Consider the following 20,406-nt stretch of genomic DNA (forward strand, 5'->3'; position numbering starts at 1 on the left):
CAAGCTGTCTTTATATAACCTAGTAGGCTACTTTTTATTAGGTCCGACCTTTGTATTTTGTGTGTGACACCTTAGCAGCTTGGATTTAGGATTTACGAGGGGGTCTTGAAGGCAGCATTGGACAGGCTGATGAGATTTTGCTCTGATAGTCTGCAAAGACGCCTTTACGCACAATTTACACACAAGTAAATCTGATTATTTAAAGGGTCAACAAGATGAAAACTTAAAGAAACACTTACTAGCCTAATGCAGACATAGTCCTTAATAAAAATCAAGACACACATTGATGTAGTAGTGATTTTTCTGCACACAAACAAGATCATGCATGACAGAAGGACACAAAGCAAGGTGCAAACTGTGCAAAAAATGGGGAAAAACGAAATAAGCATGCGTTTTAACCCTGTATACAACATGCATTCAAATCCTCAAGTTAAAGTAAGTAATAAGAAAGAGTGTACACCTCTGCTGCACAGTTATTAGTCTCTTGGGCATCTTACATCTTTGCAAGGTCTAACCCAAGTGAATGACAAAAGTTTACACACCTGGTGGCAATTATACTCAAGCAAAAAAAAAAGCAGTTTGAAACCGTTATGCATAGGGCCATGTTTCTGACTCCTGGTTGGGACCCCTGGTTTTGGGTTTGGGGTTTGGGGGGCAGTGCTAAATTCAAATCTGCGTTTTAACACACGCCTCATTCCAGTTTCCACCACTCTGCGCACACACACAGTCTCTGCTGAGAGAATGACCGAGCTCCGTGCGCTGCTGGCGGATGCTGGAAGAAACCAAGTAAGTCTGTTTAAGTTTGTGGAAATATGATGTTGCTCAGTAGTAATGATGGATGCGATAGACTCCATTGATCCGTACAGCCGACCAGCGCGCAGGACGCAATGGATAGTCAGCACTCTGGCTTACCATTACGGACTAGACCGGGGAGTGGAGAACGAGATTATAGTTCTAGCCACAGGGTTAGATCAATACCTACAGGAGATTTTTCATCATATGGACTACCAAGGTGGAGGAAAAATCTCTGTGGAGGACTTTAACATCTTGTGTGACATTCTGGGACTGAACAAAGACTTGGAGGATTTAGATTGCGCCGGTGTTTTACCAAGCGAGCTCACTTTCAGACACTTCCACGCCAAACTGTGTGGCTACTTCAGCACAAAGGCGGGATGTCAGTATGAGAACGGCCGGCTGCTGGTCGGGAAGGACAGCGAGCATATAGAGACTCAGATCCGACTGAGGAGCCCCCTGAAGCGGCGAGAGAAGCTGCTGTGTGTGGGGGTGAGCGGCGGGTCCTCCTCGCCCTCCCTGGAGGGACGGCACGCCTCCGGCTGCAGGCTTGGCTCCTGCACCAGGGAGTGTTATGAGGAGATTGTGGCTCTGGAGGAAGCAGAGGACAGAATATCCAAACTGGAAGATGAGAATGCAAGTTTGAGGGAGCTGATTGAAGACATGAGAGCTGCACTACAGAGCAGTGATGCTCGCTGTCTGGCTCTGCAGGTGAGTGTGTGTTAATGATAAACTAAGGTATGAATTTGATGACATTTTCTTAGAAAGAAGCCTTGCTATGATATTGTTAAGTTGGATACAAGTACCATTACTGTTTGAGGGAACAGGGGTGCTGTTCAGCAAACCTGCCTCTATTTGCTTTGGGCCCCTGAACAAATGCTGCCCCCCACCTCTCAAAACTGTGGTACCATTTTCTTGTAAGACACCCTTTCTTCGCTTGAATGGCACAAAATAAAGTCCTCCACATGGAGTCCCTGATAGTCCATATGATGTAGCTTAAATCTACAGTAGATATTGGACTGGAAAAGTTCCAGTTCACTGACCCTGTGCTGAACATTCAAGCACAATGTTTATTCTTACATAGCCTAACTGTTTGTCTTATGCGACAGAACTAAACAGCATCTGGTCCAAAGTCCATTTAATAAGCCCATTTAACAAGAACTATTTCCATCAACTGTTAAAAGTAATGTAAAAATACATTATATGGTATGGTATCTAGAATCATTGAATATGCAAATACATTTCATTTAAAAAGTTTAACTAGATACAAGATGTTTCCTCCTTCACTGTAAAGTCCATCCTCAGTGTTTGTGCACTGGAGGCTTCAGGTGTCCATGTCAAATTTGTGTAAATTGAATATTAAACTAGGATTGGCTCCAAAGTAGTTGTGATGTCACAAGCTGTGTTCATAAGTCTGCCCCATAAAATTAGATTTTCAATGAGCACTTTGAGACTTTCCACTTTCAGCAGATGAAAGTGAAAACAAACTCTACAGATACATCATTGGACATCTGGTGGAGATTGACTTTAATGACTTATAGAAAATGAGAAACCTTTTAAGAATGACCTCACTAATGAACTGATCGTCTATGACTCATCAGCAAGAGACGTTTTTCACAACCCAGAACGTCTAACTAAAGTAACAATAATCAATTAATTTTTTTATTTTTGGCCACTTTGAGGTAGCGGAACAAGCTGTGTATGTACAACGCTGATGTATTTGAACATTCTAGCAGACATGCATATTATTTACATATCCATCAGACTCAGAGCTACATTAGCACATTTGGAGTCATGTTATTGTGGATTTAGTAGAGCTTTTTCACTAAAACTGTCCAAAACTGGGCCATAAAATCAACACCATGAGTTGAAAGATGCTAAAACATTCGGTAGATTTGAGGGGAAATGTAGCGTAGGATGATTATTCTCTGTTTCACATTACATTACACAAATTTAATCGATTATTAACATAGAAATGTTGGTTAGTGCAGCTTTAATGGCTTGTTAGTGATCTATAAAAGATGATTACCCTTTGTTAAAGCCATTAGTTATAATGTATAAACTCTTAAATGGTTCTGTAGATAGGTGGTTGCAAAATTCCACTTTCTGGTACATTCCAGGTATTTTAGGGAACATCTTCAAAGATGTTCTGGTCTCCTCTTTTCATCTGTTACCTATTGTTGCTCTCTCCAGGTGGGACTGTGGAAAAGCCACTCCAAGCATAAATCAGAAGAAGGCTGCTTTGTTGCCCACCAGAAACAAGCTGCTCAGAAAAGTATGAGCAGTTCCACCCTGAAAAGCAGTACCTACACCAACCTGAAGAGCCTGCAGAACATCATCCACGAGATTGAGCTTCTGCAGAGCTCCAGAGACCGACAGGTAGAGGAAGCCATGCTTTGTAATCAGAGACTGGAGGAGGAACTGTGGAGCTCAAAAGAAACTGTGTCGGCACTGGAGGACTGCAACCGAGTCCTGAAGAAGGAGCAGGCGAGCATGAGGAGGAAGGTGGAGGAGGCCAGGCAGGCATTGCTCACCGGACTGGGGAAGGTGAAGGAACTGGAAGCTAAAGCCAGTCATGTGCCGGCACTGCAGAGACATGTCCTCCAGCTGGAATCAGAGCTCCTCTACTACAGGTAAACACTAGGAACTGTGTCACATCTAGCACTTTTAGGACAACAAAATGTAGGCCTGTCACAGTGATCACATTGTTACGTTGACCTTCAAATGACAATAATATTGTATATCACGATTATTTATGAGACAATATATCGTCCTACAAAAGTAGTTATCATGACAGGCCTAAAAAAACTACTACATCAATGTTAAGCCAGAAGCTCTCAGCTCAGAAATGAATCAATACATGACTCAGCCTAACCCTAACCCTAACCCCATATACTATCCAGGAAATCCATAGTGAGAGTGTGAAGGGTACATTCAAGACAAGACCAATAGTATGAAAGTGATAAGTTCTGCTAGACATTTGTGTATTCTTCATGACACCACCTCAACAATGTAAAATATGTCGATTTTAAAGCTGTTATTTCTATATGTGGACTTATCTTCATTGTCAATTAACATGAAAAATGTCTGTCACAGTTGCCTAAAGCCAAGGTGATATAATCAAACTCGCGGCAGTGTGATTATAGATGGTGATATCATAGAAAGTGATATATGATATTATAAATATAGGTAAAAGACTTGTTCAAGAGAGATTGGTGAGGTAATTTGGCAGCAGGCTTTTGGCTTCCGCTTTCGAGTGTGTCCATTCCGAATATGTACAATCGTATAAATTCAAATTCAAGCTTTATTGACATGACAGATCCATATTGCCAAAGCAGTACAGACGATTTTTTAAGATTGACAGATGCTTATCAATAAATATACAATATGCAAACATCAACAAACATACCAAATACAATATAGTAAAATATGTATATGTATAGACACTATTTCCTTTAGATGTAGTTAAATGGCACATCTTGCAGCCTGCTCATGTGAAGCATACTGAGGCATAAACTGGAAGGCAGGAGCATTGAGGACAGTGAGGTCATGCTTTCCGTATTTTTCCGTTAATTATCTGAAATAAGATTTACAGACAAATTACAGTAACTGAACAGTTAAAGCTGCTTAGAGTGCAGAAGTCTGAGAGTACTGTTTGTAACACACAGTTTGCAATACACTGTATATTCTGATATAATGATTTTACACAGTTTTAAACAAGAAGTAAAGCTGTTTCTTCTATTTGACCCTTGGTTTTACATTAATGGCAGGTAGATACAATAAAAAAAAATTAAAAAACTGCCCCGTGGTAATAGAGAAACAGCTTGGAGTATCTTTTTTTACCTGTTCATTAGATCTAATCAGCTGTCAAATCCAGTGCAGAACAAGTGTCTGGCTGTTTCTTCATGTCATGAGAAAGAAGAGCTTGTTTGGGCAAGTTATCGCATTATCAAGACCTTTTTTTTTTGGCTACAATGAACTGTCACGAATTGTGAGTTCTCCTAAAATAAAATGACTCTGTTTACTTCTGGCTACACGCCTGGAGAACACCGCCATGCTATTTATGAAGGCTTGATGTGGTTTACTATTCCAATTTTCAGCCTTGTTGTGTTTGACTTTATTTAACAGGCATCGTGTGTGGCAGGTCGGTCCTGCCTGAGCTCCCGCTACTGTTGGGAACTACTCATTTTGGTGGAAGTAAGGGTGTAATTGGACTTTTAAAGTACAAAGCCATTGGTTTAATGTTTGTCTCTTTGCGTATGTTGTCCCTGCTCCAACCATATAATCGGTGTCTGCAGGTCTGGCTTTCTTAGATAGCAGATGTCTCTAAATGGTTGTAATATCTACATAATGCTGTTATTACAGGCTCTAAGGCACAACCACACTCATATGATTAAAGTCTTTGCTGCTACCTGCCTTTAGGTAATTCAAAATAACAAAATTTAGCCAACATAATTCCCTTTCTTTAACCCTAAATGCTAATCTATGCAGGCTGCTTCCCAAAGTCTTTTCACTGCCCTTCCATTGATACCCTAATGGCAAATAATTCAACACCACAAAGGCTGTGACTTGCCAAGAGAGAGCTCCATTGAGTGAGAACCTCAACAGACTGACCGTTCTCATCAATCCCCGTTCACTTCTTTCACCGCGCTCCCCAATGAACAATACCACATAGGCACCCTCCGTCCTATGGATCTTAGCAACCGAGCTCCATGAATTGAATATCCCCCCCCCCTTTGAAAAAACCTCAGCGCTTGCTTGGTCACGTCTTTTGAGGACACAGTTAAGAGAGGAAGATGCCAGTTGAGGTGTTGTGTTATTGAGGGACTGTTTTTGGTCTCTTAAACTCTGGGGCACAAACTTCAAATTTAGTTATTAGTCTGTCAACGCTGTTTCAGTATCAAATGTCTCGGAATCATATGTGGCGGGGTTTAGAGATGCAGTAGTGTGTCGAAGGATATGTTGAAACCATCGACGGTAACTTTATCCCTGAGGCTTATTTCTAAACTGCTGTGACAAATAATGAGATTAACTGGGATGCTGCTGGATCTCAGTGGTACAGAGTTACAGGGCTGGAGAAGGGGGGTGGGCGAGTGCTGGCACTACTTTTGGATTCCACTTAAGCACTGTGATAATAAAGGTGGGGATAGACAACGCTTAAGATGTTGAAAGCCCTTAATGTGAGCCCTATCCCACCAGGATAGCAACCTATTATATCAGGTCTAGGGCTGCTGTGAATATTTTGTATCCCAAATGTTTAAAGTTAGATGGGAATATCACTTTTTGTATGCCTATAAGGAGTGGTATCAATCTTCTCATCGAACCGCAAAAGAAAGACAGAGTTCCAAAAATGTGGTACTGTTCTATGAAGTGACAAGGTGTGATTTTCATCTTGGTTTCGGTTTTTTCATGTACAACTTCTCATCTAGTAAATCCCCTTTAAACGTTCCTAGAATCTGTATCACAGCAAAAGTCAGTTTAACAAATGTGGTCATCAATATGAAACTTAGGATGTGTGGGTGTTGTTGCATAACATGTCTGTGATTCCTTGGGATTGTACGCTAGAACAAGCGGCGACCGCAACCACAGCAGGAGTTAATGAGCACGGAAAAGTTATTGTATGACCGTGATTGTCTAAAAGTGTCACTCTCAGCTCTGTTTTTCGAGCAGCAGAAGGTAAAGAGAGTCTAAATCAGTCACTGTAGCCTGTAATGCTTTGTATGGGCGAGAGGGAATAGACAATAGGAAGCACATCGAGAGGAACAAAAAAGAGATGAGGGGGAGGAAAGCCTACCATCTGGAGGAAGAAGCAAACACTCGACTGTTTGTTCATGAAATGACGGACATGTTTTGCAAGGCCCGCAGGAGAGGGACAGCTTCCTTCAACTTTCCATCTTCTTTTTCTGCTTCGAAGAAAAAAGATAGAGAGGGGGAAACAAAATCACTCATTAAAAAGAACTGCTGTCGTCTTTCATCAACAACTTTTTTAGTTTTATCGTCCTCTTGATTCCAGGTGTCTCTGTTTATATAGTCTGGGGATTTCTAGAGAGCATACACATGTATCCCAAGCGCTGCAAGTTTAAAACTCACTTTCCCTTTTAACGGCATGCCTGCAGACTTCTTCTCTGTATGCCTCTAACCCCTGGCCCTCTGAAGGCAGGCCCCAGGGGAGGCATAATCTCCCAGCCTTTTCATGCTCTCTGCGTGGCGCCTGAGAGCGGAGGGGAGAGGAGGGTCTAGCAGACCATTTATCTGCCTCTGCGCAAGAGCTGCAGCATTGTGTGGAGCAGGTGCTGCCACGGCGCTCCTACCCTTTAAATAATGTGCAAAGGACACACTCGAGGGATGTCTGGGACCCATGGCATTCTGCTGCTGCCTTACTTGTTGTTCTTGAACAGCCCTCAAAAAACCTGCGCTGCCAAGTGGGCTCGTTTTCACGTTGAACCGCTGCCCCGCTCTCCCTCTCTATGGTTTGGAGGTATGCTGACATCAGCAGAAATACATCACACACAAAATATCTTATAAACTCAAGCCACCCACCCTTGTTGGACTTCTCTCCCTGTATATTTCCCTCTACTTTTAATACCCTCGTTTGTTTGACTTTGGGGGTTTCTTTGCACTTCTCTCACTAAGGAAAGCTTAAACACTCTCTGTAAATGTTACAGGCGTTGATTTTTGGATGAAGTCTTCAGCTCGTGCTAAACAATAATCACATCTCTGAAGCAGCTTTATTTGTATCCCAGAAACCACCTTATTATGTGACCCAAGGGGACTTGATTAATAACTGTCCGCTATGTAAGTACGACCCCTCACCCGTTCCCGTCATGCTGCAGGGCACCAGCAAGCGGTGGACTTTAAGTTCAAGCTCAGGTTTACAACGTGCCCTCATTTGTAACCCCTGCAAAAAAAGGACACTGTCATTGACCGATGACACCTGAAAGAGGAAACTGCTCTCCAGGGAGTGGAGGAGGGGAAGAAGGGAAGAAGTGATGGGGGGGTTTGTGTTGATGGAAAGTTCACTTCAGCGCTGCGCTGTGATAAACACAGGGAGGACTCTGGGTGTCCTGGCTCTAACAGCAAACAGCTGGACTCCCCCCCACTGGCCTAAAGAACGGCTTCAAACTTCTGCTAACAGGGCAGAATACAGGATACTATTAATTAGAAATGCCCTGACATAGCACAATGGAGCTCTTCATGTATAATTTCACTCTCCTGTGTGTGCCTGTAGGGATGTAGCTGTAATTAGCTCTACATTATATAGGCTACAAAATGCTTCCAGCTCTTTCCCGCTTCTGCTAAGAATAATATAATGTAGAAGCACATGTCCTATAAAGAAAGCAACATACACACTCGAATTTCTAACTTCAATGTTATTCCCACATTCTCCATGTCTCAATTGACAGTAATTCTATCTAGAGATAAGCCAAGAGGAGCCTTTGACGATTCTGATAAGCGGTAGACAGTTCAGGAAATGTTAAATTGACCATGTATCTGCTCCATTTGTCTAGTATTTCCTTAAAAACAATGTGGTATTTTTCAAGTTTCAAGGATAAATTCTTATTTGATAACCCATCCCTTAAAAAGTAGAAGTGCACCAGAGAAAAATGTGTTTATTTCAGTGTTTATCTAATACAGGCACACAACACAAACTGCCAAGATGTTCTTACATTTGTAATATAATAAATGACTTTATGGCCAGAATATGTTCAGCAATAGACATGTAATTTGTTTGTATTCCTCCTCTAACTTCCTTTTTGTATATTGGCCTGGATTGAAATCTTAAGAATTAAATCTTTAAAGCTGCTTTAATAGATTATTTTTTGCTATTAGGGGCAGCAGAAGAAGCTGTATGCACATTTACACATTCTTTCCCTATAAAGTTGTTATTTCAAAAGTGTTAGCAAACAGTGGCCTATTTACACTACCTACCAGACACAATGCTACATGAACTTTATTCTGGCCACCTGATGAAAGTATGTTCATTATTTAATGTTTTGTACGCTGTTCTCTTGATATCTGCTAACCAGTGTCTGCTGTTTGGTGCTGAACAGCTAGCATCTTGTGGGTTTGTCAGAGCTTTTAGCTGAAAACAGATGCTAACTGCTGTTGGAAAGAAAATTGATGAAAGCAGTGAGACTGAAGCAAAACAATAAAGTTGCCTGCCAGAATCAAAAATGTAGACGAGCTGTAGAATTGTGATATAAATCTCTGTTAGTTCCTCAGTGTGAGTGACTCTTTTTACATGACATACTGTGTAGTCACTTGATCCATTGTTATTGTGCTGCTGTATGTGTAAAAATAACATTCATGACACATCTTAAATACTAAATACTTTTAAATACTTAAATATTTTTCTATTAATTTTCCTCTGACTTTATTTATACATATTATGTTGGGAAATATTGAAGTGATAACACCTCCCTCTGTCACAACCTTGATCTGCATACTAACATTGCAGTAGGGTGGATTAGGGTAATGTGGGACACTGACTTTTTCTATTCAGTTATTAGAAAAGCTAACTAATATATGCAACCTGTGTAAGTTATATTGTTTAACATTACACATGTGAACATACAGGCTACTAATTTTTTTTAACTATCTGATGCAGAAAGCAAAACAGCATGTAGGCAGACAAAATTAAATTAATTAAATATGAGTGTGCACATTTCAAAAAGTTTTGGCAGATAAGGCTGCTTTGTATAAATCAAAGTATTTCTAAGCCTAAAAAATAGTGTCCCACATTACAAAATCTACAAATTCTGAAACGATTTGATACAAGGAATATTAATGTTGCATTTTCCTTTTGAGTACAATATCTAAACACTGTCTTCTGATTTAACAAGGAAACATCTCAGGGATTTCATAATGATTGGTGTTGATATAATGTATTGGATTCATATGTAAATATGGTGAACAAGTCAAAATTGCAAAGTTTCCCACATTATCCTAATCCACCCTATGTATAGAGTCAGTAAGAAACCATTTTCTGTAGCAGACCTCTGAAATACTAGTTAAAAATCATCATTATAAACAATTTTCTTAAAAACTCATGAAGTATCAAGCTGATTTTTTAAAACGCAACAAGTCATTTGTGTGCACAAATTTTAAGCAATGTTCTAACTAGCCCGCTCCTTATCTCTGCTGGATGCTAGCAGCACCAGGCTATGTTAACTGCTACTAGTATAACAGACCTCAATCTCCAACCAGGGTCACTCGTCAGTACATACTTTGTAGTCAATTGATTATCAATTTTAGTCAACACTGCTGTATGTGGGTTGATTTTTTAAAGCATTTATGACATACTTTTATTTAACTTTTTGTATTAAGATTGATAATAGTCTAAGTGCTTTGTTACCAATGGACATTAGAAATAAGCTGAATGGCTAACTTCTCAGTTATAAACTCCTATTGGTATTGAAATCAATGGTAGCCTAACAGATGCACTCAGGCTCTTCCTATGAAAACTCAACATCAGTGTTTCCCACAAAACTTTTAGAGACAATGGTGGTAGGTTGGACCTCAGTCCGTGGCATGCTAGGGGGGTTGGGGGGTTCCCCCGGGCGGAAATTTGTACATTTTTAAGTCAAATGCATCATTCTGGTGCACTCTGAGAGCAACATTAAGTGGTTATGTCTGTGCTGCTATATCTATAGCCTATCTTTCATGCATGTATAGCCTACATGTCAACTTATTTCCTCCATTTAAATTACATTGCCTAACACAAAGATTTTTAGAGCATATAGCACTCTATACCTATAGAGAGATATATAGATGCTAAACAGATTAATAGCAATCATTTTACAATTCACATCATCATTTTACAATTCACATTCACAACCTGGACCTGCACATTATTACAGCATGAGGTCGGTTAGAAACCATTTTTTCTATAGTGCTAGCTTGTGTCGACATTGGTGTGTGTTATGAACATAGTGTAGACTATACCATATGGAAGGGTGTTGCCTTACACAAAATATGATACAAAGTGTGCAGTATTCACTTACAGGCATTGAGTGAGGTTAGCAGACCTCTACAGCCTGCTCCTCATCTCTGCTGTATGCTAGCAGCTCCAGGCTACGTTAGCCACTACTAGCATAACAGACCTGAATCTTAGACAAAACTGCCAGTGGCAAAGTGGGTAATGTTTTAAAGGTTTTAACTACGAAAAATAATGCATGTAATAAAAAAGAAGATATCTCTGATTCAGCTGCATCGATGTTGATCCTTTTTTTCCACCGTGTCTGACAATGTTATAGGACTGCAATGTGGAATAATCTTTAACAAATTATGCCTCATTGGCTCAATATGCAAAAAGAAAATAAAAATCTACAGGCTTACACGCATTACGCTTTGAAGTCTGCAATATGTACTCTCTCTCTCTCTCTCTCTCTCACTCTCACTCTCACTCTCTCTCTCTCTCTCTCTCTCTCTCTCTCTCTCTCTCTCTCTCTCTCTCTCTCTCTCAGTAAAATATGTTAAATGAATAGATATTTTCATTTTGGCAGGTCAAACCCACCCATGCTGCTTTTGCATTTGGTACATTGGCGAGAGTTACGGTGCCTGTCTAATGAAACGCTGATCAAATTTAGTCTCTGTCTGCTGTATCCCACAGTCTGACCGCTTTCCAAGATGTCTGTCTGGACTACTTTCAGGTGTCTCTTCTCATCTTGTTGGAATTCCCATGCTCAGCACCACCACCTAACACATCAGGGTACCTCATCATTGTCGAACCATGTGATCAGGAACCTTCCGTAAACAGTATAAACCTCACACAGGGTTGAAAACAAGTTAAAAACTGAGCTCGGAAAGTCTCTTTTTTTTTTTGTCTCTCAGGACACAAAGCCATTTTTTTTCTACCTCTATGCATATCAAAGGCCTTGCTACAGTATTCAATGGACACTGGCCACAGCCTCCCTCCAACAACTGTCAATTAAAGTGCAATTAGTCACACCAAAGCCCACGTTTGAAAAAGCCCTCCACCAGTTCATTCCAGAGTCACAGCGTCTCCACAGCAACCAGTAAAGTTTTGTGTGTGTTCACGTCCGTGCACCAGTTGCATGTTGGTCCGGCTGCAGCTGCCGGCCCTCGTGATATAACTCCTTCTCTCCTCCAACATGTGCCCCCCCCCCCCAGTAACTTAAACACGACTCTCTGATTGATTGCCTGAAATCATGCCGCAATTATTGACCTTCAGTGAAGTCAGTTGGTTCTCTCCCCCCTGCACAAAGAAACCTAAAGTAGTACACAGATGCAGAGTCTAATGTTGTCTTACAGCAGAGCCTGCCCTCGTGCCAGCAGGATATAAGCATGAGTGCACCGTGACTTTTTTTTCTTTTTCTTTTTTTCAGAGAGTCAGCCTGTTGAAAACCTTTTTGAGATTTTCTCTTTTTTTTTCTTTTTTTCGGCAAGACATCATCATCTGGAAACACTTATTCTGTGATTTACGAAGCCCCCCTATCGGATTTCCCCCAACACAAAAGAGCAGACAGCAAGAGAAAGCTAGAAAATTCAAACCATTACAGAACGATTGATCCGCACAAACTGCAGTCTTGCTCTTTTTTTTCCTTTTTTTCAGTTACAAATGTTTGAATGTGTCCATGACATAAGGGAAAACAAAACATATAGACTATAAATATCACATGTCTTTCCTGCAAATGAAAAAGACATACAGAAAACTGTTCATGATGCTCCAATTTTGCTCCATGCAGCGTCAGCCTGTGTGCTTTCTCCTCACATGTTGCGAACTTACTCCTGCACACTAATAGCTCCATTCTACCATTGACCCACTTTACTGTAAAAATGCCTTAAAGATACAATGTCTGGCTTCAATTACCCCACCCAGATTTGGCATACAACATCACAGGCCTTTATAAAATTATCATGGCGGTTGTAGATGTGGCTTAATACTCACTGCCTTGCGTTACTTGATATGTTCTCTTTGATGTTTGCAATTGGTTTGGACTGCTTTGGACTCATCTGTGCAAATTTGAAGAGCAGTTTTAGCCTCTTCAGTGTCAGTTTATGTGCAGAGGGCTTTGCAGCAGCACAAACGGGGTCACGTATGTGCACAGAACATGCGGTCAGACATGCTATATAAGACCCGACTGTGCTCTCTTTCAGGTCGGAGGTGTCCAAACTCCAACTTCCAAGCGGCACCAGGGCAGAGCAGCAGCTGAGTGTCGGCAGCAGGCCCAGCCAGAGATGTTGCTCGGACTCCCAGCATGATCGCTGTTCCCCAACGGGGCGTGCTGTGACGACCCCAGACAAAAGTAAGGCAGTGCTGAATGCCTAAGCTATGAATTCCCCCTTCTTATAATAAGAACCATTCTCAATATTCAAATTGTAGTACAAGTCACAGTCCTAATTACTTCCCTTTCTACCATCACAATGATGATGACTGTATTAATGATGATGGTGTGTTGTGGCATTAGTGGAGGAGCAGCTGTTTCGTTCAGTGGAGGGCCAGGCGGCTTCCGATGAGGAAGAGGACAAGTGGACCGGAGATCAGCAGCGGCAGGTGGATGAGGTGAAAAGGATTTTGACCCGGCTGTCCTGCTGTGGGGAAAGGTACAGCATATTCATATCATTACTGTCTCATAAAGCAGGGATCCAGCTTAGTTGTGCCCTCTCATTTATAGTCTATAATGGAGCATAGTGTAAAACAACATGTGTACACTTTTTATATATGTTATTGAGCAAAATAAAACATGCAACAGGATACAATATGTAACAAATAATGCTTAAAACTACCTACTACTACTAACGACACACAGCAGAGACTTAAGTAACTTTACCATTCATTTGGAGTCATGTCTCCAATCCAATATTCACTCTCCTTTCAGTTCTGTTTCATTTTCACCAACACCTAAAAAAAATCTGTTTAAATTAGTGACGTGACGTTGTGAACTATTCTTTTTATGAGCCGACTCCTTTAAGTGAGCGATTGTCACACCATCAGGTTAAAAACAGTCGTGGGGTTTCCTCTTTGGTTTATTTCATTTAGAATTTTTATCACTGGCCTGACACCGTTTTGGATAGTTCAATATAAATAGAACATTCAGTACACATGTGTAATAGTATTTGATGGTTGTACATTATTTAAGGTTTTTATACCAAACATAAACTGATGGTATTTTTATGGTTTAGTAGGCTATAATTACATTAAATCATTTTAGTGATATATGTTCATATATACCAATCTTAGGTCAAAACATGCTAAAGTGGGTTTATCAGAGCCTCTTTATTTAAACAAACAACACTTGACGTGACTTTGGCCACTGACAACAAGGTTAATGAGAGAAATTAGAGTGAACTACATAGTATATGGGCCTTTAACCAAAAGACTAAGCTAAAAGAGGCTAAATAGCCCCCAAGCGCTTCTTGATTCTTGATTATTAATGTGAAAAAAAAATGATAAGTAAAGCTTTAGATGATTTTCATACTTTGTGTGGTTCCTGTGTGCCAAAGTCTATTTAAATGTTGTGCAGGTGTGATGGAATCTGCCACCACTAAGTGATAACAGTAATGTGGACATGAGTTAGAAATTAAAATAGATATGCAAATAAAATATCAAATAAAGTATTTGTATGATGCACTTTGCCAAAAAACCATACAGGTGTCAAAGCTTAATCTGAAATACACTGGAGAAATATCTGAAATACTTAAAAGGGATGAAAGCAACACAGTCTAACAATAATAAAGAGTTTGAAAGTGTGTCTAAAATGTTGCAACATGTCATTGAAATTAAATAAGGACTAAATATACAGTAAGCCACTGCCAGTGTATTGTTGCACTTGCCAAACACAAACAGCAAAAAAAAGTGCCATCATGTCAAACTCAATTGGACAGCGACTGATACACTTTCTCTCCTCTGCTATGTGTCCTTGATCAGGTGTGACGACAAGGCATTCAAGAAGCTGATGTCTAATTTCGGGAGCTCAAGGAGCGAGGAGAGCTGCAGTGCTGTGGTGGAGCTCCTGGAGAGGGTGACCAAGTTACATAAGCAGCTCCAGCTGAAGGAGAGCCAGGCAGAGATAGACATGGACAAGGTACAAACCACCACTGACCTCCATCACACCAGGGTGGGCTAATATGATACACTGTCCTGTGTGTACATTCAACTGTTCTTTCAGGGCAGTGTTCTGCCTCACTTTACATCATACGTTATGTGTACGGTGTTAAACTAGATTAGAGAGGACTGCTGAAGGTTGTTATGAAAGTGGAGGCCTTCAAAGGCAAAAACCACAGCTAGTGTGGCGTGATCCTGCAGCTTCAACCTAACCAAACCACCAGCAGCGGCTACACAGCCTCCCTCTGTCTGTCTGTCTGTCTATGCGTGTGTATGTGTGTGTGGGTGGGTGTGTTTGCAGCTGTTTCTCACTGGAGCTGACCACAGAAACACCCCCCCCCCCCCCCCCCCCTCGTCCCGCACAACACTAAGGAATATCGTAAATTAAAGCTCTCTTGTTGCAGTCGAGTAGTATTTTTCACAACACAGGAAGAAGGGCAGAAGGGGAACCGTGATGTAATGTGTTCCCAGAACGTCTCAGCACTCAGAGAGGAAAAGTTAAAGCCAAACAAAGTCACGACTGTGAGGCTTTGTTTATGCGCAGGATGTGTGGGGTGAGACCTCTGTCCTTCAATATGTTATGACGTAAAGGTGCGCTGCAGGGATTTCCAATGTATTTTGGCAGGCAGGCCTACAGTACGCTAAGGGCTTAAAACTCAGTCTAAACTCAACATTTGACATGGATTCATATTGAGATATTTTAGAGGTGTACATTGCACAAATGTGAAATTTTCAAAGATGACATATCCAGCTGCTCTTATAAGCTTGTCAAATTACGTAAAGCTCAAAAATACACCTCCCCAAGTTATTCAATCTGTGTTTGGTATTAAAGGATAAAGCTGATGATATTCTATATTTTCTGTATTGTCAAAAAAATCCTATTTAAAGACTAAAATCAACAATGGATTTATCTGCTATGTTCTGCTGTGTGTTTATCCAAAGCCTGAAATATATAAAACCAATCTATTATAGAGCTAAATTGTTATCCACAAACTTTTAAAAACTCATCAGTGAGTCACACTGTTGAACAGGGTGACATGTTCCTTCATTACACGCAGACTCAGTTTATTTTGAGATAATCTCACATACACCCTCCTGCTGCTAGAAATACCCTCTGTCTTAAATTTTGTGTATTCATCCACAACTGAAAAAAGTCCCTATTTTCTGTTTACTCCTGTTTGAGTAACGCCTGCTAAAAGCTAAAAACTAATCTTATTTAAAGACCAGAACCTAATAAAATAAATAAATAAAGCTACGTTTACCACGCCCTAGTCGACTACTGGTGATGTCACATGACAACAGTTTATGTGCACGATTAGCAGTGGACTTTTGTTGCATGTCATTCCCCATCTCTCTTTCTCCCTGTTTCCTTCCATCTGTCTCAACTGTTTCTGTCTAACAAATGCATAAAATACTCCCCGAAAATACAAAAAACAACATATTTGTGACACATTTTGAAAGATTTACATTTTCAGCAGGAACTAATGGGCTCAAAGAAATGTGACACAGACAGGGTAGTGAAGTCATAAAGTATTGAAAGACAGGCTAACACACATTTCATCAGATTTGTTTAACATAACAAAAGTACAGAATAACACCAGCTTTGTCTTTGAAAATATATGTTTCTGTTTACCATCCATTTCTGATGTAACTATAAGCAAAACCCTTTTCTTAAGTGGATTGAGACTTTAAGTCATATGACACTCAAGTGACAGTCATCAGTCCAGTGTTGTGTCAAGGTTTTCTGGTTCCCCTTCCTTTAACTTGAACTCAAATGTATCTATAACCCCGACACTGCTATTTTCTGTAATGCTTAACCTCCACCCAACTTTTCCCCAACCAGTTCACTCTCTTAAGCTCTAACCCCAACCACGGACAGGAATGGAAAGGGAAACATTATTCAAGTGGGAAACAGACTTTGACCCAAATCTGTGCTAACTTTCCACTAAATTTAATTCTAAAAAATGTCCTGCCAACTAACCAAACAGACAAAGCAGCCCACACAGTACTGTACTGGCTGCTGTGGATTAACCGGTTTGTGCCGTGCCCTCCAGATGAAGGACTCTCTGATGCAGGAGCTACAGCAGAAGGCTGAGGAGACGGAGCTTCTTCAGATGGAGCTGCAGATGTTGGAGACGGAGAGGGTTCGTCTGTCCCTGGTGGAGGAGAAGCTTGTGGACATTTTGCAACTCCTCCAGCAGCTCAGAGACCTGGTTAGTCCAGCGTGACTGCAGTATTGAAGCAATTGATTTACAAGGATTTGTGCATATATTAAACATCTTTTAATGTTTTAAGGTTCAAACCCATTTTCCTGTGTCTTCACACATCTTGTAAACAGCAGTCAGACCATCATGTGACCTAAAACTCCTAAGAAACTCAAAATAATGAAAATCATTTCGCTGGGTTGGCAGTTAAAGGAAATCCGCCCACTCGGCGCAGGAATTATTTTTCTGGTCAGACATCTGAAAGAAAAACAAAATCAAAGTATTCACTGGAATTATACAAGGACAACCCTCCATACAGACATTGACTTACTTCTATTGAATTTTGGAAATTAAATGTCCACTTTGCCCTGTTGAGTCAGCACACAGATGTCTCACTTGTGTTTTTGTACATTGTTTTACGATCCAGTCCTGACGGTGTGACAATAATTAGAGAGCAAATTCATCTCTTGTTGAGCACATGTGAAAGCTTTTTGTGGTCACAAGAGTCAGATTGCCTGTTAAAGCGCCCGTTCCCGTCCGCTGATAGCCATCTGACAACAGCTCTCTCTCTCTCTCTCTGGTTTTAGAACGTATCCCGGAGGTCCCTCGGGAAAATCTTGCTCAGCACTTTGGAGTCTTGCAGCGACCCGCAACATGGTGAGTAGAGCTCACACACCCTATAAAATCAATACAAGGCATATGACATGTCATAATAATGGAAATTTACAGTTTGCAGACCCAGGGAATTAAATTAAGTTCCTCTCAGTTTCCCACAGCGCTCACATCTGTTATATTTTTACACAGGGAAAGCCCACATCTTGGAGGTGCTCAACGCTCTCTATCATGAACTGGCTGCCTGCGAGATCCTGTCCACAGGTGGACCTTTGGAGCGAACGCCGAGCCAGCAGTCTCTGAACGCCCTCATGATCTCCTGTTAAACAAGACTGCCTCCTGCTGGGCCCAGGACCTTCCTGCATAGCTCTCCTAGAGGACACTGGAAGCTTATCAGTGATCAAGAAGCAGGCTGATTGATGTGTATAGTGTATTATACTGTAGCTTATATACTCATAATATCTATAATGGGAAATTACTTCATCCTTTTAAGCCTAGAATGTTGATAATTGTAGGAAAGGACTTTTTTTTTTACATACATATAAAGAAAATACTTGTTTTTTTTTCAAGAGCTTTCATTGCACACAACTCTTTTATGATTCCATATGGATGTTTTTTTTATTTTTACTTTGTCACAACAGAGTTCTGAATGTGAAAATGTTCTAATAAGCTAAACGTCAAAAGGGCTTTCAATAATCTGTGAAATTGATCAACCTCTACTGGTCAATGATTAGAACTGCAACATCCCTGATAGAACTTAAAGGAATCTCCATGCCATTGCAGGGGCTTCGTAAATTTCAAGACCACATATGTTGTAACAGGTTGACGAAGCTCTCTCATTACGAAGGCCCTTTCAGATGTGATGGCGTGTTGCTTGCAGTCCCCAGTAAGCCTCAGTGTAGTTTAACGGTGCATTCAGGTGGTCCTCATTAACGTGTTTCATTTGCCAGGTATTTACATTAAGGTGCTCATCTGTTATTGGTAAATGCACCACATGAATGAGACCAATAAAAAAAGCCCCAGCATATTGTAAATACAAAAAAGCCAGGTGTAAAACTGTTTCTTCTTCTTTGGGAGCCTGTGAGCTGTTAGAGGTAATATCAGGTTAATCTAAATACAGTATATTTACCATTAACCTGCTACACTGTTTGTCCATGATATTTTGAAGTTGAAAGTAAAAGCTGCACTAATTAATGTTAACAATGGATCGAATGATGATGGGAACGGATTCGCTTTTAGTGCTGGAACCACAGATATTTATCACCCACTTCTGCATTTTAGTGTCTTTCAGCTCATTGTTTTGGTTTTACAGCTCGTAACCTCACAAGTTGAGTCTCACCGTTCTCATCAATCTTAATTTCCAGCAGCAGTAGGAGGCAGCTGTTTTCAGTCAAAAAAGCTCTTAAAAAATTCCCCTGTACAGCAGTTAGCTTCTGAACACAGTGAAGCATTTAACTATAGAGGCAGATATTTCCTCTAAAGACTTGGTAGACATTAAAGAGTTACAAGAGTGAATTTTGGATATTTTATCAGGTGCTCAGAAACACGACTCCAAATGAATGCTAATGTTGTACCATGTTTGCTGGATGTGTAAATAGGCAACTGTTTGCTTACACGTTATAAAGTGATTTATCAATGTTGTGTTTACAGTTTGTTTAACTACCCCCAGGTGGCCACATGAACTCAATGCTGCTTTAACGCCAACTAACATACTTGTCCCAGTTTACCACTGACACTTAACAGTTTGTTAAAGAGACTTTCTTAACATTAAAGTTGACAATGGTTAAATACATCATTAGTCTCTGTGAAGCTAGACTGTATTAAACACAGCATTCAGGGCCTGCAAACGACAGATATTCACGATCCACATTAAATGAATCAGTTTGTCATGTGTTTAATTAGAGAGGGCAGCTTAGCTCTTTCATAGAATAGATTTACACACTAGTGCACTAATTCCATTACAATATTAACAGCAGTGTGTACTGTTAGTGCACCTCAGACCTGTGTTTCAGTAGCCTATATGGCAGATTTACCTTTAATTAAATGATCATTCTGAAACATGAGACTTGGTCATGTCAGTTGGATGAGTTGCATTGTCATTGCTGTCTTGAAAAGAGGGCCTTAGATGCAAAACCACTCACTGGTGTTGGTGAGAATATGCCATTAAAGCCTTTGACATACGCAGTCCAGACTGCTGTGATTTTTTTGTATTCATGTCTGTATGAAGGATGAATCCTTGTACTTTCTCTTTTCTTCTTGGTTTCAGGTACAAAATACAGAGTATTATTTGTTTGTGTTAGATCACTTTACAATAAGTCATTGTTTAAAACTTCAGCTTTTCATTTCTTACTGAAAACTGGTGGACAACAAGAGACAATATCTGAGTCCACTGCTTAGATTGGGGGTTGCTGTATTGTTTCAGTGATTATTTTAATTGCAGGCTTTTATCCCCTGATGAACATTCAAGCATTGATCCTTTGCTCTGCTGTCAATTGGACTGTGCATTCATTTTCTCCTCAAACATTTAACAACACTTTATTAATGGATTTACTGATTTACTGTCTGCACTATTTTATTATGTTAATAATCCCAATTGCTGTCATTCAAAGTAACTTTTTAAAACTAATTGACTCAACCGTGTTCTATTACCAACATATTCCAATCTCATATGCTCACACTGAGCATGTAAAGTTATCAGCTCATTGGGTCACTGTCTTTGCCAATGATCTG

At 40.4% G+C, this 20,406-nt stretch overlaps 1 protein-coding gene across 1 annotated transcript; it reads left to right on the forward strand.

The window, feature by feature from the left end:
• Positions 1–831: 831 nt before the first annotated feature.
• Positions 832–18,246, forward strand: efcc1 (EF-hand and coiled-coil domain containing 1). The gene is made up of 8 exons (XM_053316264.1): positions 832–1,503; positions 2,986–3,425; positions 12,913–13,061; positions 13,224–13,359; positions 14,684–14,840; positions 16,915–17,073; positions 17,652–17,721; positions 17,869–18,246. Exons 1-8 carry the CDS (start codon positions 832–834, stop codon positions 18,000–18,002), a joined length of 1,917 nt encoding a protein of 638 aa, XP_053172239.1. The 3' UTR covers positions 18,003–18,246.
• Positions 18,247–20,406: the final 2,160 nt, after the last annotated feature.

This window comes from Scomber japonicus, chromosome 3, assembly GCF_027409825.1.
Source record: "Scomber japonicus isolate fScoJap1 chromosome 3, fScoJap1.pri, whole genome shotgun sequence".
Lineage (NCBI taxonomy): Eukaryota > Metazoa > Chordata > Actinopteri > Scombriformes > Scombridae > Scomber > Scomber japonicus.